Below are 19,611 nucleotides of genomic sequence, written 5' to 3'. Positions count from 1 at the left end.
TTCCTGCACAGAAGGACACAATCATCTAGAATTTTAGAACCTATGTCTAGAAGAACAAAACCAGTTTGGAGACTCATCCGATTAAGAGCTATAGCGGCATATTTAGAACATTGGTAGCAGCTGCTCAGGTCCTGCTGATGCCAGGTGACAGGAATTTAATGTATTTAGCAAAGTGTGTATCTCCTATGGTATATCACTCCTCTGAAGTGCAAAAAGTGTTAATCACCAATGCAAGCTTTAGATAATAGGCCTAGGGATTGTAGACTTGAGAACAGTTTTAAAATACCCATGTACGATGGAAGTTGGACCTATTCATACCAACAATGTAAGAAGGTCTTCTCGTCAGGCGGTTTCCAGGTAAGGAGGTGGAGACTGTTGGTATTACTAGACAATGATCTCTCTGTATAACAGAGTTAGTAATGTTGGCATCAACGGGTACTGAGCACTGAAAGACCTGGATCGCACCCTTCCAAATTTTTCACTTGTACAATGTATATACCCAGTATATTGGCCAACATTTCCCTGTAGAAATTCTGGCTTACCAATTCCTGTAGAAAACACCACCACAACATTGTTCAGTCACACAAGGAGGAAGTCATTCAGTAAGTCATAGAAGATACTAACCTGGGCTTGACGGCTGAGGTTTTTGCATTTTTCTCTAGAGGAAAAGGCTCGGATTTCTTTGCCTCTTCAGTATCTTCCTCAAACGGGTTAGAGGAGTTCTTTTTGGTTCGCGTATCTGTGGGCTGTTGTGAACCATTTGTTTTCGGTTCGTCCTTCTTTAGAGGTAGGTCACTGACTTGCTGAACATCTTGGCTTTTAGGGGTTTCTTTCCTTCCAGTGACTAATGACAGTAAGGAGGACATTTTGTTTTCCTGCTTTTTACTTTCCTTGGGCTCTTTCGGAAGATCAGAAGGCACCTGAGGACCCTTGTATGTGAAATCTTCGGCTTGTGAACTTTCAGATTTCGCCAGTTCAACAGATTTGAGAGAAGAATTAGAACTGGAAGAGCTCATGCCTCTATCAGGAAGGTTACTAGATGTTGTAGAGGTTTCCTTGGGTAGCTTGGAAGACAGATTTTCAGCTGATGCATACATGGGATTTCTTCGGATAACCTGTGGGGAATTGGTCAGAGAATTGTCCTTGGGACTGTCACTTTTTGGTTCAGACTCTTCCATGTACACGTGATTGCCATTAATACACAAATTGGAACGAGTGATTGGGTCGTTCTTTGACTTCAGGCCGGTGAAAAAGGAAAGTCCCTCTTTTTTGTTCCCTGAAGTCACCTGCTTGGTGTCTGCACTTGCTGTTCTTTTGTGTGTCATGACTGTAGGAAACTGTGGAAACCGCCCTGTTCATCACAAACAAAAATACATCAGTGTCAGCTCCACTGCACACTTCTAAAATGACTGCCGAAATAGCAAAAAGCAAACATAAAAATAACTAACACCATTTTCCAGTTTATACATAAAAAAAAAAAAAACGAACAACGTTAAAGGGTTTCTGTCACCAGAATTAACCCTATTAAGCTAGCTGACATTAGCGATGTGCTAATGTCAGCTGAACCCAACTAGCCTATTCCTACGTTTATCTATGCCCCCGTTACTGCAGAAATATAGCGTATAATATGCTAATTAGCCTCTAGGTGCGGGGGGGCTCTCACCTCTGGCCACGCCCTGCTACACTAGATTGGCATTGCCAGGCAGCCTGCACCTCCAACTGCCGGCCCTGCGTGCTGGGGAAATCTCGCGCCTTTCAGCATTAGGCGCAGTGAGGAAGCCGGCAGCCAGCGAGCGCCCTTCACCCACTACTGAAAGGGACGGCGCAGGCGCGAGATTTACACGGCAGACAGGGCCGGCAGTAGCAGACTAATGCTGCCTGGCCCTGTCAATCTAGTGAGGCATGGCGTGGCCAGAGGTGGGAGAAAGGAGCAGGAACAACGCCCCCCCCCCCTCCCTGCTCCTAGAGGCTAATTAGCATATGATAAAAGTTAGCTTTCTGGAGTAACGGGGGCATAGATGAAAGTAGGAATAGACTAATTGGGTTCAGCTGACATTAGCACATCGCTAATGTCAGCTAGTTTAATAGGGTTAATTCTGGTGACAGAAACCCTTTAACACAATGCATTTACTGATCCAAAATTACAACCTGTATTAAAGCCCAGGGTTACAGTTACAATTCTGCAGGCTTCAGAGCTGAAATTCCCTAGCATTCCCTGCTTATTCGGTGTCTGCAGTGAAGTTACATGGAGCACATAAATTAATGCAAGTTGTAAAATTGTTCACCCAAGGTGGACAAGAAAGTCTTCTAGTGGAACAATAATCTTGTGCTGTGAAAGCCTCATGGTAACTAAGATATAATGGAAAGTAGTGCTTCTGGTCAGTCCCCCATTATAAGGCTCCATTTACACGTCCGCAACGCGTTTTGCGGACTGCACATTGCCGGCACTAATAGAATATGCCTGTTCTATTGTTCTATTTTTTTTGCGGAACGGAAGTGTGGACCCGGAAAATGCGGAACGAAATTGCGGACGTGTGAATGGAGCCTAAAACATTTGAGAAGTACCACAATACTTACTCTCTGAGACTGGAGATCCTGAGGCTTGGTTGAATTCAGTTGAAAAATCACCGGGCCTAAGCACCGTTCTTTGAGATGGCGACGGAGGAAGCGTGGGCAAGACAGACATGGACTGAGACATGGAGTTTTTCTTCAGTCCTGGTTTAGAAAATAAGTTTTTCAGCTTTGATTTCTTCTTCTCTTGATTAGGCATTTCTTCATCGCTGTCATCGCCGTACTGATTCATGCTTGGAACAATGGCTGATGCAGTATCTGGCAGCCCATCTGAGCGCTTTCCTTTAATCTTCTCCTTCAGCTTCCCAAAGGGAGAGCGAGACTTTTCTTTCATGGACAGGTCAAACATGCTAGCAGTCATGTTGTTCCTTTTGAACTCTACTTCCACTTCAATCTGGCCACGTTCTTTTTCCTTCTTTCCAGACTTTGACTTCAGGGGATACCATCTAGATAAAAAGAAAAGTCACGATTAAAGTATTAGGACTGTCACAGGAAAAAGACTCCTCGTGCAGTTATTAGTATGGGTCTTCTGATTGGACAGTTTAATACGTTGATAAGCTACTCGAACTGGCCAAGAACTTCTGGGAACATCTCCACTTGTTTTTCAAAATCCAGCTGATCTTCTAACTATGACTAGGTCCCAAATTTGTAAATATCCCCCCCCATACTTATTTTATGGGATTGTGTCCAATAAGGCTACTTTCACATTAGCGGCAGGACGGATCCGACAGGCTGTTCACCCTGTCGGATCCGTCCTGCGGCTATTTCGCCGTGCAGCCGGACTGTCCCGATTGACTATAATGGGGATGGGGGTGTTCGCAGTGAGAGGCCGCCGGACTAAAAAGTCGGACATGCAGTACTTCTAGTCCGGCGGCCTTTCGCCGTGCTGCACCGGAGCTCCGCCCCCCGTCCCCATTATAGTCAATGGGGACAGAGCGGCGGTCCAGCGGCAGGACGGATCCGACAGGGTGAACAGCCTGTTGGATCCGTCCTGCCGCTAGTGTGAAAGTACCGTAACAGAGTAATATTCACATTCACAACGCCAGTCGCACAGTTTATAGAATATAGTTATGAAATTCTATACCATTTTATAGGTCTACATTTACTATTGTAATTGCGCCTAGAATGTGGTGTAAAATGCCCCAAATTTTGGCGCATTTCTGAAAGAAAATGCAAAAACTTTATAAAGTAAATGCGCCAATATGAATAACCACGGTGGCTCAGTGGTTAGCACTGGTGCCTTGCAGCGCTGGGGTCCTAGGTTTGAATTCGACCATGGACAACATCTGCATGGAGTTTGTATGTTCTCCCCGTGTCTGTGTGGGTTTCCTCCGGGTTCTCCGGTTTCCTCCCACACTCCAGAGACATACTGATAGGGAGCTTAGATTGTGAGCCCCATTGGGGACAGTTGGATGTAAAGCGCTGCAGAATATAGTAGTGCTATATAAGTGCATAACAAATAAAATAACCCACTGCACCTCGCCTGACAAGTCGGGGGAAACTTAGCGGAAAGGAGGCATGGTTTAATTAAAAGGGTTGTGACCTAATATGCAACGCCAAAAACTGCAGCAAAATTTTAGTACAAGAAACCATCAGAAAGTAAGGCTACTTTCACACTTGCGTTAATATTTTCCGGTATTGAGATCAGTCATAGGGTCTCAATACTGAAAAAACAAACAAAAAAAAAACACTTCCGTTTTGTCCCCATTCATTGTCAATTGGGACAAGACGTAACTGAACAGAACTGAATGCTCCAAAATGCATTCCATTCCGTTTGGTTGCGTTCCCATACCGGAGAGCAAACCGCAGCTTGACTTTACTCTTACACCATCTGAAAGCATTCCAGCTCTCCTACGAGGGCAGTCTGCCTTTTACCATTATGATCAATGATGGCAGTGAACCCGATTTACCCCTTTACGCTACATTCACCGGACACACTGTCCGTTTTTCCTTGCCATTTTGCAGTGTATCCGTTTTTAATGGCCATTAGACGGGTGCACTGCTGTCTAAACGGCCGTTAAAATGTGCCATTGATTTTAATGGGGTCCAATCCATCTGGCCGGAAAAACAGCCAAAAATAGGACATGTCCTATTTTTTTGACAACCGCTATTTACTGACCGTTAAAAAAAAAAAAAGAAAAAAGGCTGTGCGATGCCCAATACAAAGACCGTAGTCACACACCAGTCAGGTAAATGTAGTCACACAACTAGAATGGGCGATCTGACTGACTGGGACACAGGGAAAGGGCGGCCCCAGTGATGCGTTAAAGAAAATGCAGCTCAGGCCCATTCACTTGAATGTCACTCAGCCGCGCCGAGGCCACGTGACTGATAAATGTGGCTTTACTGCCCTAAAGAGGCTGCGGCGCGTGCAGCTGCTTGGCGGGGGGTTCTGGGAGTCAGACACCCATATATTGATGACCAACCATCTATATTACACCCTCGGAAAAGCCCTTTACAGTAGCATTGTGCATTTTCTGACTACAGATATCAGCCATGCTGGAACCTGTAGAGGTAATTATTTTATTACGCGGTTTTATGGTTTGTGAATCAAGGTCATGTTGTACACAGTTCATTGGGAACGTTGCAGTAATGAGAAGCTCCATAATTATAGCGCCTGGTCACCTTCGTGAGGTCATAGTCCCCAGGTCTGTGGAAACAAACCTGATAAGCCGGTCACTTTCAAGGGTAGGTACTGTTTAGCCCCCAAACAAACCGATCCTATTCTGTATGACTGCAGTTGTCAGGGGATTAAAGGGGTTGTCTTATCTCAGAAAAATGGGGGCATATCGCTAGGATATGCCACCATTATCTTATAGGTGCAGGTCCCACATGTATATCAAGAACGGAGCCCCGAAAGTGGTGGAAGGCGCACTGCGCAGTCACCCTCCATTAATTTTCTATGGGGCTGCCGCAAATAGCAGAGTGCTGGCTTGGCTATTTCCGTCAGGCCCATAGAAGTGAATGGGAGCGGTGGCCAGTCATGCGCTTCCCATTCACAACTATGGGGAGATTGGTGGCTGGAGGACTCCGGTCTAGCCACCAATTTGCGGGGCTCCATTCGCAATATAGGTGCCGGTCCCGGCAGTGGGACCCGCACCTATAAAAGGCAATGGGGGCATATACAAGCAATATGCCCCCATTGTCTGAGCTGAAACAACCCCTTTTAAGGCAGCCATAGAAAACCGATGTCGACAGCTACGACACCGATCCTCCGCATTATCTCTATGAAAGGAGTGACTGCCCACAACTCCAATGCTGGTGCTCCCAGATAATAAAAAAAAACTGTGGTCATTCCGCATTTTATTGAACGTCCGGCCCATAATAGAACAGTCCTATCCTATTTTTGGGGGGGACGAGGTGACAATTTTTTTTTTTTAAAAAGCGAATTGTGTGTATTTTTAATAAAAATAAATTAACATTTTCTGACTTTCAGACGTGGTAATAAGTAATATGTAAATTTTTTTGTGTTCATATATTTCATATGTAAAATTGGGAAAGGGGGTGATTTCAACTTTTAATATTTTGGTGTGGTGATGAAACTTTTTTTTGCTTTTATATTTATTAACTATTAGTGCCCTTCGGGGGCTAGAACCCTTGTCCTATTTAGCCTAACAGAGCTCTCTTAGGCTGGGTTCACACTTGAGCGTTTTACAGCGCGTTCAAACGCGCTGTAAAACGCTCAACACATGAAAACCAATGCTTCCCTATGGCCCTGGTTCTCACTTGAGCGTTTTACAGCACTGAAAAACGCGCTGTAAAACGCCCTACGCTCAAACAAGTACTTGAGCTTCTTTGGGGCGTTTTGACGCGCGTTTGTGGCCATAGGACATTGCAGTCAATCACACAAACGCGCGTCAAACGCGCGTTTACTATTGCAAAAAACGCGCATATCAAAGACGCTCAGGTCTGAACCCAGCCTTAGGGTGAATAGAACTTCAAACGCTCCCTGATGTCCTGGGCTTTGTGCACACAGCAGCAGGGAGCTTACCATGGCAGCCAGGGCTTCAGTAGAGTCCTGGCTGCCATGGTAACCAATCAGAGCCCCAGGATTACACTGCTGGGGCTCCGATCGGAACTGCCACTGCACCACCACTGGTGGTGGGGGGAGGGAGGGGACCCCTCAATGACAGGGCGCATCCCTCAGGACGCAGCCTCACATTGGCTTCTGTGCAAGTTCCAGTATACAGTGATCATTATTAGTTTGGAGGGGGGGGGGCTTAGGGGAGCATGAAGGGGCACATTAACCAGATTTATGCTGGTCTCGGCCCCGGCAGCTTGGGACTGCTCCAACAGGCTTTTCTCCTAAATGGTGGTTCAAAAAGAACAAACGGTTAGATGGATTAAGTCCAGAAACAAGACGTGCAGTCATTCAGAACAAGGCCGCAGGGAATTCCAGCCATAGTATGGGTGACCGCTTCTTAATTAGACAGGGGCCGCTGACTGTATAGAGTGGGTTGTTCCTTCTCAAGCAGGTTTCCAAGTGAAATACCCAACCAATAAGGTAGCCATGTTCTTTTCCTGAATGGTTTCCAAATGAAATATGGCTGTGATGGGCCACGTCCATAGCCACTGAATGCATGACGTGCAGGCAAGGACTCTGTGGCTACTTCATACAAAGCTAATTCTACAGAATAACTCCGTAATCCGCCATCTGACAGAGCGTGGCGCCATTGTTTTCCTGCCCGATTCATATGGAATCTGATTGGATAAAAACTACTATACTTTTGGGTTAGGGCGAGTGATAATTTTGCAGCCACTTTGGCACTATTCCAGTGGTCCCTGCAGTGATGACCTCACATACATCCATGTGACCACTGCAGCCAATCCCATCTTCTACTGCACATGCAGGCATTACCGCTGCAGGCGGTGACTGGCGGCAGTGGACATGTATGGAAGGTACCTGCTAGTGTCGAGTGAAGCGAGCTTTGGATGCGTTGTCCAAAGTCGTACGGTATTAGAATGTATGGGCTCTGATGAGCCAAGGGTTAGTTATTCACAAAGTCGCGCCTGAAAACCACTTTAAAACTGAACTCTGCTTCGGTTCTGAGGTACTAAAATCGGAATCGAAGCAGAGTTCGGTTTCAAGTTTTAAAGTGGTTTTCCACTTTAAAAATCAATTACTGAAGTTATTCAACGCAGTCACTCGCGACTTCACGAATAACGCTGATTCATCGGAGCCCATACATTCTAAGAGTAATCTCCGTACAGTATTAATCCGAAGTTTTAAACAAAGCGACTTCGGATGAAGCGTCCCAAGCTCGCTTCACTCAACTCTAGTAACTGCTGCAGCAAAGACTGACCATGTGAAGAAGGCTTTTTTTCCTTTTTAGTTTATAAAAAAAATTTGGGGAAATCCCTGTAAGGGCTCGTGTATTGTGGTCAGAAAACCCCTGCAAAATAGGGATACCTCCCATGTGCACTCCGCGGTTTTATCACTATTCATGTCTGCAAAAAGGGCATTTTTTGCGGACCCATAGAAATGAATGGGTCTGCGTGCAATCCGCCCCAAAAAATGCAGATCGGACCCGAATACCAAATACGGTGGTATGCATGAGCCTTAAGAGTGAGGTACACAGGATTTTCCACAACGAGCAGATGGGCCGTGCGAGTACTCCCTCCTCATGTAGGAGGCTTAAGGGAAGCAAATAACATTCTTCGGAAAATAGCTGACAAAGGTAACGTCCCAGGGAGCCGCAGGCGCCGTCTGATAAGGGGCTCCAAATACATCATCGCTCTCTTCTGGAATGACTGAGCCACAGATCATTCTGCAGGGTGGGCACAGGGAGTTTCCCACCTGTGGTCAGCCACCCGCCCATGTGTAAAGTGCCAATAAATCACGAGAAGTTCACCTTTTATACGGCATCAATCGGTACTTAAGATGATCAGGAAAATATTTTTACGGATGCAGCCTAACCCGCACTCTGGGGGATATAGAATTTTAATTTGCACGCAAGGCCGACGTGCAAAGCGCTGGATTTAACGTATACGTATGAGAAAGCGTGCGAGTGACACATAAAAGCAAAAAGTTTGTAAAAAAACAAACAAAAAAAAAAAACTTCCGTTCATAACACCCACATTACAGCGTTATTCACATGCCGCCACATGCGTGTCTCGCAGGATGGTACAGCAATAGAGTTATGTGATGAGTAATCGCCAACGTAAGAAGTCCTGGTTCTTTATAATGTCACACCCTGAATGACAACGTTACAGCCACAACTAAAAATAAACTGCTCCTCATCGCCCGCACCCACTGACGTCACCAAATACTGCACAGTCAGCATGAAAGCTGAATAAGGGGGGCTCTCAGGGGCAGTGTTAATGAAAACAGGATAGGCAATACAGGTCTGGTGGGGGCTGACCACTGGGACCCCTACTGATCACGAGGACAGGGGGCCCTGTGTCCCCCATTTGAATAGAGCACTGCTCTACGAGCCTGCCAGGGAGTGCTGGACACTGTAGCAGGCTATCCTCAGCAATCCCAGTGCACATGCCCGACCACCTCTCCATGAAAACCAGGGACATAGGACCAGCACCAATCAGACTTTCTTGGACAACTCCTTTAAAGGGGTATTTCCATCCCAGTCATTCGTGCTGGCCAAGGTGGCTGGATTCGGCCCTCATGCGTACGATCATGTGTGTTATGTGGTCCAGAAATGGCGGCTGTGCAAAACAGACACCGGCCGTATGCGTCCCTGTTGTAAAAATGCCTACTCCAGTCCTAAAAACGGATGCAAATTTTTTGTGAGACAGACATACGGATGAGGCCTTGTGGAAACAGCCGCGCTGCTCTATGGAACGGCCCACCCAGGTGTTTTCGGAACTACTGCTAGCTTGGCCGCCGCCAAGCAAGGTCATAAGGTTTCGCTTTTATTTACAGAATAGCGCCACTCTCGTCCATGGGTTGCATGTGGTATTGCAGCTCACCATCAGGCACCTGATTTGGTTATTTTTCTAACCCTTAAGAACCCTTTTTAAAATGTCTGGCAATTCTAATAGACAAGAAAGGCGGCCTCTTTATTAGGACTCATGCACTCGACCGTATGTATTTTGCGGTCCGCAAAAAAATACGGATGACATCTGTGTGCATTCCGTATATTGCAGAACAGCTGGCCCCTAATAGAACAGTCCTATCCTTGTCTTTTATGCGGACAATAATAAGACGGGTTTTATTTTTTTTGCGGAACGGATATACAGAAATGGAATGCACACGGAGTAACTTCATTTTTTTTGCGGACCCATTGAAATGAATGGTTCCACATACGGTCTGCAAAAAAGAAAAAAAAAACGGGACAGAAAGAAAATACGTTCGTGTGCTTGAGCTCTGTTACTCATCTCTGGATAATCTCGGTGGTGGGAATAGGATGAAGAATAATCCGGATAAAGCGCTGAGGACGCGAGTGTACAAGACGATAATCTGTATGAGCTGCAGTCACACCATTACATACCTGGTGACAGTGCGCGTGTATAATGGAGGACGTGCTGGAAATGAGCCATTAACATTAATTCCCCACCTAGGACATATCATAGGAGTCCGGGGCCATGTGCAGACTACTGCTCGACAACACCTTAGGAGTGTCCAGAGTAGTCACATGCTGATGCGGATAGTCCCCGCCAGTGCTCAGACTGTACCTCGTGGAACAATGGGTTAATAACCCGTCGCTCTCAGAGGCCGCCCAGTGTTCTGTAAGTAACGGCAAATCCTTTATAATCAGTAATGCAACTTCCCAGTTTATTTTCAAATCCTCACCATTGTCAAGCTCTCTGCTTGCTGTCAATGAATAGAAATCTTGGCCTTAGGCCTCATGCACACGACCGTTGTGCTCCGTTCCGCAAAATGGGGTTCCGTTTCTGTGTGTCTTTATTTTTGGAGGATCACCAGACATGAAGGAAAGTAAAAAAAAAAAAAAAATCTTGTGTGCCTCTGCGTTTTTTCACGGTCCCATTGACTTGAATGGGTCCGCAAACCGTTTTCCGTAAAAAAAAAAAAATAGGACAGATTATATTTTTTGACGGACTGGAACCATGGATCACGGACGCGGATGACAAAAACGGTGCATTAGCCGAGTTTTCAACGGACCCATTGAAAGTCAATGGGTCCACAGAAAATCACAAAAAACGGAACAACGGACACGGAATAAAACAACGGGCGTGTGCATGAGGCCTTACTCACACAACTGCTGTTTGCCATAAGGTATAACTGTACATAAGGGCTACCGGCCTGCAGTCTAGGACACTGATACACTGTAACAAACCGCAGCTGTGTGAAGGCAGGATTAGAGCTGCAAATGAAACAAAGTAAAAACAGAAAGTGCTGGAAATTTTCCCAAATGTCAAATGAAATCTGAACAGTATAGAAACAGGGCGGTAATAAATCCAGTGCTGATGTGGAGCCCGGTGTCCGGCAGAAGACCTGACTACGACAAAAGTGCTGCAGCCTGAAATCCGCTGACCGGCTGCACGGCTCTGTATAGAGAAGCCTCCAGAGAAGAGGCACGAGCCCCAGCCATACGCCTCATCACAGCAAACGTAGGGCGAGACCCCTAGCAAAACAGCCGCCCGCTCAGGTGGGCTCATGCCATACCGCAGTCCAGATGAGAGGCTGAACCTGTGACCGTCTGGTTTTCATGGCCATTTTGTACAAGAGGGTGCAATCTGCCGGCTGTTTACCCATTAAATTCCAACCTCTGCAGTACCCTCAGTATATAGAATGTCCCCTAGTATAGGTAACGGCTCCCACAGTACTCCCCAGCATAGATAATGGTCCACTTTGTACCCCCCAAAAAAATAAAAAATAAAAATACCTTTACGGGGTTATCCGGTAAATGATAATGACGACCCATCTTCATCACTAGTCGTACACCATACAGCGCCTGTGCCTGGTATGGCAGCTCAGCTCCATTCACGTCTGAGCGAGGCCATGTGACCGACATACGGGGACATCACGTGGCCTAGGAAGAGGCCGTGGCGCTCACCAAGTTGATCTGCAGGGGTCCCAGGTGTCCTTCTGCCTCCAGTGAGGAGCGAGGGTCCCCACACAAGTTTTTTTATTTTTTCGTTTTTTAACACCTGAAAAGGTCCTTGTAGCCATTTTAAGCGTCTATTGGATGGTGCGCTCCTTTATGGCTGTTAAATAACGTGCCCATTGACTTTACATGGATTCGTTTGCCCAGGAAAAAGGGCCAACAATAGGACGAGTCTTATTTTTTTCCAGCTACTATTCACTAGCCCCGTAGAAGGCAATTGCAATACCGCCATGCTGTATATATCTTGAGATATCGATTATTACCGGTGACGATTTGCCTACTTTACCATTGGGGTCCCCTAACCATTGGGCCCCTCTTGGTGACCTTTATCTGCAGGTCTAATTTTAGATGAATAGAAATTAATGTGCGATTTTAAAAGGTCCTTTTTCTCTCTTTTGTTGCCTCCATTATTACTCTGATATCCTACTTTTTTTTTTCTCACTCCCACAGCAAAGTTTTAAAGGAAATGTGAATACGATCTACAAGATATTAGAAGATCTCTGTATCTGCCGTGTGGGGTCCACCTAGCACCATATGCATGCATCCTGAGGGTGACTGCAGTGCGGGCGATTACATGTTCTAGATGCCAGCTGCTAGGAATGTCTGGGGGAGGTGCCCGCAACCTCTACATTCAGCAAGATAAGCCGCTCAGGGTTACTGGAAAACAGCTTCCAACCTCTGCCCCGTGTCCAGAAATCAGCCGAGAAAGGTGGGATAATTCACTATGGCTGACATGGGGGCTGGGGTGAGCGTCCACAGGAAAGCCCTGGTCCTGGTCATGGTTAATCCACAGGAGAACATGGCAGTTACATGTCAGTTCCAAGGGACATCTTAGTGTCAGCTCAGAGCAGCTGCTTCTCATCCACTGACATGAAGCAGAGGACTGAAGAACATTCCTATTGTCCTGCTGGAAACCCAGAGGATCGAGTTATTGAATGAAGTCACAGGACAAAAGGCTGCGGCTCCAGGGGTCCCATGACAACTCCTCCTTACCTAGCACTTCAGTCTCATCATAGGGTTTCTCTGGTTTCACTGAAGATAAGCCGACAGTGGCTTATTCTACTTTCTTAATTGTGAAGACATCAATGAGCCTTGTGGCAACGACTAACCCTCAATAATTAGCTGGTTACGGATCATGAAGCATATGGGTGCACCAGAGGTTTGCTCCTAAATCACCCTGTATACTGTTAGGTAGCATACAGCTGGACCCTCAGCCAGATATGAGCAGAGCACCCACCCTGATCCAGAGCAGGAACCTCTGCTTGTAATGTCCTACGTCTTATCAACCAGCTGGTCAGGGAGCAGTCTGGTCAATGCAGGGTCCATGGACTCTGATGTGAGTGGGCTTCTCATACTCACCTCCCGCCGAGTGAAGAAGAGACTTCAGATGAGTAGTAAAGGCTCTATTTAGGGAAATCTTAATGGTTCAAGACATTTTGGACAATTGCCCGCTTCCTACTTTGTAGGAACACTTTGGGGATGGCCCTCTTGTTTTCCACCATGACTGTATATAAAGGAAGGTCCATAACGGCACGGTTGGGCGAGTTTGGTTTCAAAGAACTTGATTGGTGCTCCCAGAGCCCTGACCACAACCCCATCTAAAACCTATGGGATGCACTAGAACAGGGATTGCAAACCAGGCCTTCTCACCCAACATCAGTGTCTGACCTCACAAATGCTTTTCTGGATGAACGGACCAAAATTTCCCACAGACACAGATTCTGGTTTCAGTAGAAAGCTGTGCTAACGGCAAAAGGGGGACCAACTCCATATTAATGCATAGGGATTCAGAATGGGGTGTCCTAAGAGCTCCTGGAGGTGTAATGTGTAGAGGTCCTGGAGACCGTTAAAGGGGTTGTCTCACTTCAGGAAATGGCATTTATTATGTAGAGAAAGTTAATACAAGGCACTTACTAATGTATTGCGATTGTCCATATTGCCTCCTTTGCTGGCTGGATTCATTTTGCCATCACATTATACACTGCTCGTTTCCATGGTTATGACTAGGGATGAGCGAATCAACTTCGGATGAAGCATCCAAAGTCAATTTGCATAAAACGCCATTTTAATACTCAGTAAAGTATTAGAATGTATTGGCTCTGATGAGCCGAAGTTATTACGCGAAGTCTCGCAAGACTTTGCATAATAACTTCAGAAATTGATTTATACTGCAAAACAACATTTCCCAAACTCTGGTTCAGTTCCGGGTTTGCTCATCCCTAGTTATGACCACCCTGCAATCCATCAGCAGTGGCCATGCTTGCACACTATCAAAAAAGCTTTTTCCTATAGTGTGAAAGCACAACATCCAGTGATGGATTGCAAGGTGGTCGACGTAAGACAAGCAGTGTATAATGCGACGGAAAAATGAATCCAGCCAGCAAAGGAAGCAATATGGACAATCACAATACATTAGTAAGTGGTTTCTATTAACGTCCTCTACATGATAAATGCCATTTGCTGAAGTGAGACAACCCCTTTAAAAAAAAGACCTGTAGGCTTTGAAGGATCTCCACCCACCAAAACATTTCCATGGGACTTTTCCCCCAGCTTCTTCACTTTTTGTTCTGCCTTGGAGTTGACTTTTCAAAGAAAATGAAGTTCATGGAAGGATACAAAAAACAAAAAACAAAAAAAAACAAGCCTCAGTAGAAGCAGCTGGCAGGATATACATGGCCGCATGCACGCAGACACGAAGAACTGTAACATGATGTCAAGGCCAGAAGGAATGCGGTCCAACCCGTTACCTGCGTAATAAGACGGCCACTTGTGTAACTGGTATCAGCAGCAGATACCAGAGGCGGCTCCTCCAAGAACATCTTACTACAGTTCCCTAAACAGGAAGGTGTGAACGCAGGTCTACTTAATGTGCTGTGTATTTATAACCCAGGAACACCTCACCCAGAAAATTAAGAATTACGGTTATGTCACAAAACACAGGTGTGTTTCTACTATAATTAGACGTGGACATATTGTGCGTTGGCATTTATAGAGGTCTACAAATAGATCATACCACGTGATAGCCGACTACCAGGTTTGACCATCATGATGGTCCATCACGGACACCAATGTGAGTTTCCACTGCGCAAAAAAAAAAAGAAGGGGCTATGCCACGTCTTATGCCAAGGACAGTAGAGGTGGAGCTAGCCACAGACAGATACCTGCAGACAGAGGAGGCCTGAGGGACTCAAGTAATGGCTGCCACTGGGGAAATGTACTGCCCAACACTTCAAGCATGTTAAACCACCCTCTTAATGGAAGGCATGGACAAAAAAAAAAAATTAAATAAATAATAATCCTGCACTTTTCCCCACTGTATCAGATATATTACAATTAAAACTGAAAAATATATAAAGAATATTTCTCTGTGTGTCCCAGAAAAGTAGCCATGTCTCTTTCCTCCTCGCTGTAAGATAACTGGCTGGAGCAGGGGCCTCCCCGCCGTAGGACACAGGTTGATTTAGACCCACCCTATAGGACTCCATTCACACGTCCGCAAATGGGTCCGCAATTTTGCGGAACGGGTGCGTACCCATTCATTTTCTATGGGGACGGAATGGACACACACGTCATCTGACAATATGCTGTGTGCTGCCAGAGGATCAGAGCGTGCATGTCATGCAGACAGGATATGTCCATATGTGCACACGATGGCTATACCGCTATATATAGGCGCTGGTCTGATGTAGACCAGCACGGGGCGCGCCTTCACTACGTCCTAACAAGTGGCCTTTTCAGGTCGGATTAAGCTTCTGCTTGCTTTGGAACATTCTGCTCGATAAACTTCAAGGTGCTTTCCGCGTGTCTGCGCCATGTGGCGGAAAACTGGTTTATACCATGTCCTGGCTGGAGCGTGCAGGACGAATGCAGACTGGAAGCAAACTGCAGACGTTCTAGGACATGATCCAAGGACGGCTGTTAAAGGGGTCGTCTCACATCAGTAAATGGCGTTTATCATGTAGAGAAAGTTACTACAAGGCCCTTACTAATGCATTGTGATTGTCCATATTGTCTCCTTTGCTGGCTGGATTCATTTTTCCATCACATTATATACTGTTTGTTTCCATGGTTACGACCACCCTACAATCCAGCAGCGGTGGCCGTGCTTGCACACTATAGCCAGGACCGCAGGCGTGCGCAAAAGAAAGTGGTTTATCCTATAGAGTGCAAGCACTGCCACCACTGCTGGACTGCAGGGCGGTCATAACCACGGAAACAAAACAATATGGACAATCACAATACATTAGTTCTGGATCTAAACAATAATTCCATTCACTGACAGAAAGCACCAATACAATGCATTGTAACGCAAAGCAAATTAGAAAAAGTTTTATAACTTTTGACGGACTAGGAGACTTTGGGGGTCAGCCCTGGCCCGGCCACTTCCAAGTGGCGAACACTGAGCAAACACACCCGTGTGACTGAATATTGTCGGACACGCGTAAAAAGAGTCAAACATGGGTTATGCGTTAAGTAAACGGACAGCGTGCTTATAAGGCGTCTTAGACAGGGTGGCGTACATCTAATGAAGGCTATGATTAAATAATGGCATGATCAGGTTACCCCCCTGCACCCGTTCTCCCCCTCCAGGTAACTCTAGATCCTGCTGAGCAGCCGCTTCACGTCTCCCTCCATGGACGGTGCACCTCCGCAGGGAGCTGGGGAGTTATCCATTAACCACCTCAGTAAATACCCAATATCGACCCTGTTTGTTGACATAGAGCAGTTTTGGGATTGTACAGAAACCGACATACTTTATCCAAGGCCACAACGAGCCACATAAAAAGCTCTACAAACATACCACACCCTCTGTACGAAGACGCAATGTCCTCTGTCCCGTCCAAACCACAGCGGTTACAGAGGGAAACTCCTGACTGAATCATCAGCAGGAGCCGAACCCCCCAATCATAGGTGACCCCGCTGCACCCCAAATCACAGAAGTCTCGGTGGATGGTGGACATGCGCAGTCAGCAGGGGACAATCTGTAGCATAGACATCCGGTGTAGTCACCTGCAAACTGCAGTGTTTGTTGCTAAGCAACAGCCAGAATGAGGCCCAGACAAGTCCTCGATGCCAAGTAGTCCAAGCACCTGGAAAGCTGGGTTTCTTCAATAGGAGCATGTAACACTGGCCTCCAGAGACCCATGAGAACAGGACAACTGTTGACCTTTGACATTAGATATTCTGGTACGCCAGATAACGTATGAAGTCTGAGGAACGTCGTGACCAGAAGGGACTTTATAACCGTGAGGAAGTAAAGCACAGAAACTGTGACCTCATCTGCCGCCATGATATCAGATCACACGTCACCACAGAGACTGACGTGTGACAAGGCCACTGGTTACCTCTACCATCTTGCTAACCCATCTGCTCACAATCTATTACACAGCACTAGCGTCCTCCTGTGCCACCACCTGGTGATGGGTTCAGCTGTGATATTGGTGGGCCCGGCCCAGTATGGATCTTCTCCACTTCGTGGAAAAGTAAATGGCGCTTTCAGTCGGGATAGCCACGTGTCACCAGACGGACCGCCGTGCCCCCACCACTTGGTCCTAACGTGCCACCTCCAGAACATGGACTTTCCACCTCTGTATAGAAAGGGATTACGGCTCTAGATTTGTTGTTCATTATAAACCTGAAGCCAGTCACACCTTGACCTGGAGCAGTGCCCGGTGGGCAATCACTATTACGAATGATGACCCCAAGTAAGTGCCACACATCACTACATGACAGTATCTTCAGACACCATGGAGGCATCTAATCAGCTGGCAGCCAATAAACAGCAGCACAAACACTACTAGGTGCCCACCTGGCAGTGAACAACGGTACAAGCCAAACCTGCTGCCATCTCACTGCCCAGAAGACCTTTTTGTTTCCAGATGCCACGTCTCAGTCTGGCTTCAATAATATCAGCTGGCATTCAGAGCCATGGTATTAAGTACTATAAACACACATGCCATTGGAGCCGATCTGCCACCATCCTCCAGTCATGCCACACTACCAGACCCTCACTGATCACTGTCTGAGAAGATCATGTGCCACCTTCTTCTATTGGTTGGGGGGGGGGGGGGGAATCTTCAACCCCCCCCAGGACTTATACTGAAGTCTAGAGATCTGGTGGATCACCCACATGCTGCAGTGGTACCACCACATACATGGGCACACAGCGCTGGTCCATACTGAAGCATTACAAGTTTCTCCTACAGAGCCGCACTTCAAGGGGCTGTCCACTCTGGAGAAGTGTGGAGTAGATCTCCTGGCGACAAGCAGATCTCCTAGATTCCAGCTCATGAAATGATTGGCTGCTACTGGTAAACCACTAAGCATGTGAAACACCTTGAAAACCAATATATAGACACCAAGGAATCTCCACAAAGATAACCTGCTCAGGTCTGTATAAGGAAGGGTGGTCCTCATCAGGGGGCTCTCCTGTATTACCTGCCTCCCCCACATATCTGTATATAGAGGGGTGGTCCTCATCAGGGGCTCTCCATGACCTGCGTCCTGCACATATCTGTATATAGAGGGGTGGTCCTCATCAGGGGGCTCTCCTGTACTACCTTCCTCCCCCACAAATCTGTATATAGAGGGGTGGTCCTCATCAGGAGGCTCTCCTGTATTACCTGCGTCCTGCACATATCTGTATAAGGAGGGGTGGTCCTCATCAGGGGCTCTCCTCTATGACCTGCCTCCCCCACACATCTGTATATAGAGGGGTGGTCCTCATCAGGGGCTCTCCTCTATCACCCGCCTATAACTAGAACAGCAGAGGAGTGAGACAGTGGAGTTGCTGCCCAGATCACCAATCAGATTGCTGCTTTTATTTTCTACAGTCTCTCAGGACTGAGAGCTGCCTTCTGATTGGCTGATACACTTGTACTAATAAAACAGTCTGAAACATTTCGAAATGGCTATGACATAACTTCGTATGCCGTGTGCGACATTTCCATTGCCTACATGTGCCGATACTCACTGGACTTTTCTGCGGTTCTTGGTCTGGTGCAGCTCCCAGAGGTTGAGGTCCAGCTGGCCCAGGAACTTGTCCATCCCCACCAGGGCCCGGTGCATGACGATGACCCGCACGGTGCAGCGCTCCTGGTTGTTGTTATGCAGGAGGGGCACCTCGAAGCTGGCTTCCTCCTTCCATACCGGCGCCGGGCTCTTCTCGGCCACGGTGGTCGAGTACTTCTCCTTGCCCAGCTGGATGATGGCGTACGCATCATTGGTCCCCGCTTTGCCCTTTGACCTCAGGCCCTTGGCTTGGAGGACAGTGACCTGGACGTGCGTGGGGAACCAGGTCTGTGACTGCACGGCTAGAGACATGTTGCTGCCGTCACCTGCCGCTTACTGTGTGGAGAGCGGGCGGCGACTGCACTATTATAGAGCTCTACAGGTGGGCGGGGCTCCCGGGAGACGTGACCTCCTCTCCCTGACAACCAGGGACAACCTGCTGCCTGCGGCATCCCGCTGTCGCTTAGTAACACTGCAGTCACGTGATTCGAAACCCGCCGGCCAATTAGAATGTGCTCGCTTAGAACACTTTGTACAAATCAACTTTATTGACAGTCGCTCAAAATTCACAGTGTTTACAGTTTATCGTTTTTACTAGACTACCACCTGGGACTGTTTAGGTCATTAGACCTATGATCCTAATGGGGTTGTAGTTACTTTTTTTGGTCTTGAATGCCCCTAGATCCCAAAACCCTTACCTCTCTGTACCTTCTGTGGATATTGAGGTCTGCATGTGAGATCTAGTAATTAACCCATACCTTCCAACTTTGTGGACGTTCAGATAGGGACACTTATGGTTCATTGCATGAAAGATCCATTTTTCCTTCTTATCTATTCACATCAATAGTTTTCTCTTGCGAAATAGCGCAAAAATAGCGATAATCAAAATATAGAAATTTCTAAAATCCCAACTGCGTTAAATAACAAAATAATATTAAAGATGGGCTCTAATATACAGAGAGGCACCAGAGAAACACCTTCTGCTTCAATATTGTGGATATAA

At 46.8% G+C, this 19,611-nt stretch overlaps 1 protein-coding gene across 3 annotated transcripts in view; it reads right to left on the bottom strand.

Moving 5' to 3' along the window:
• RAB11FIP1 (RAB11 family interacting protein 1) overlaps window positions 1-18,954 on the bottom strand; it is a 41,734-nt gene extending 22,780 nt beyond the window's left edge. For 2 of the 3 annotated variants that reach the window (XR_005775630.1, XM_040414380.1), the window contains exons 1-3: window positions 18,571-18,920; window positions 2,578-3,017; window positions 625-1,351 (exon numbers count right to left, since the gene is read on the bottom strand). Coding sequence is in view for 1 of the 3 variants with exons in the window: in XM_040414380.1 (XP_040270314.1) it covers window positions 625-1,351; window positions 2,578-3,017; window positions 18,571-18,920 (1,517 nt within the window). In the remaining 2 variants the exon portion in view is untranslated. Of the gene's footprint in view, window positions 1-624; window positions 1,352-2,577; window positions 3,018-18,570 lie in introns of all 3 variants that reach the window. The other variant, XR_005775631.1, reaches the window with a different exon arrangement.
• Window positions 18,955-19,611: the final 657 nt, after the last annotated feature.

This window comes from Bufo bufo, chromosome 1 (assembly GCF_905171765.1).
Source record: "Bufo bufo chromosome 1, aBufBuf1.1, whole genome shotgun sequence".
Classification (NCBI taxonomy): Eukaryota; Metazoa; Chordata; class Amphibia; order Anura; family Bufonidae; genus Bufo; species Bufo bufo.
The sequence above is the reverse complement of the archived record's forward strand: the minus strand, read 5'-3'. Positions and strand labels throughout refer to the sequence as shown.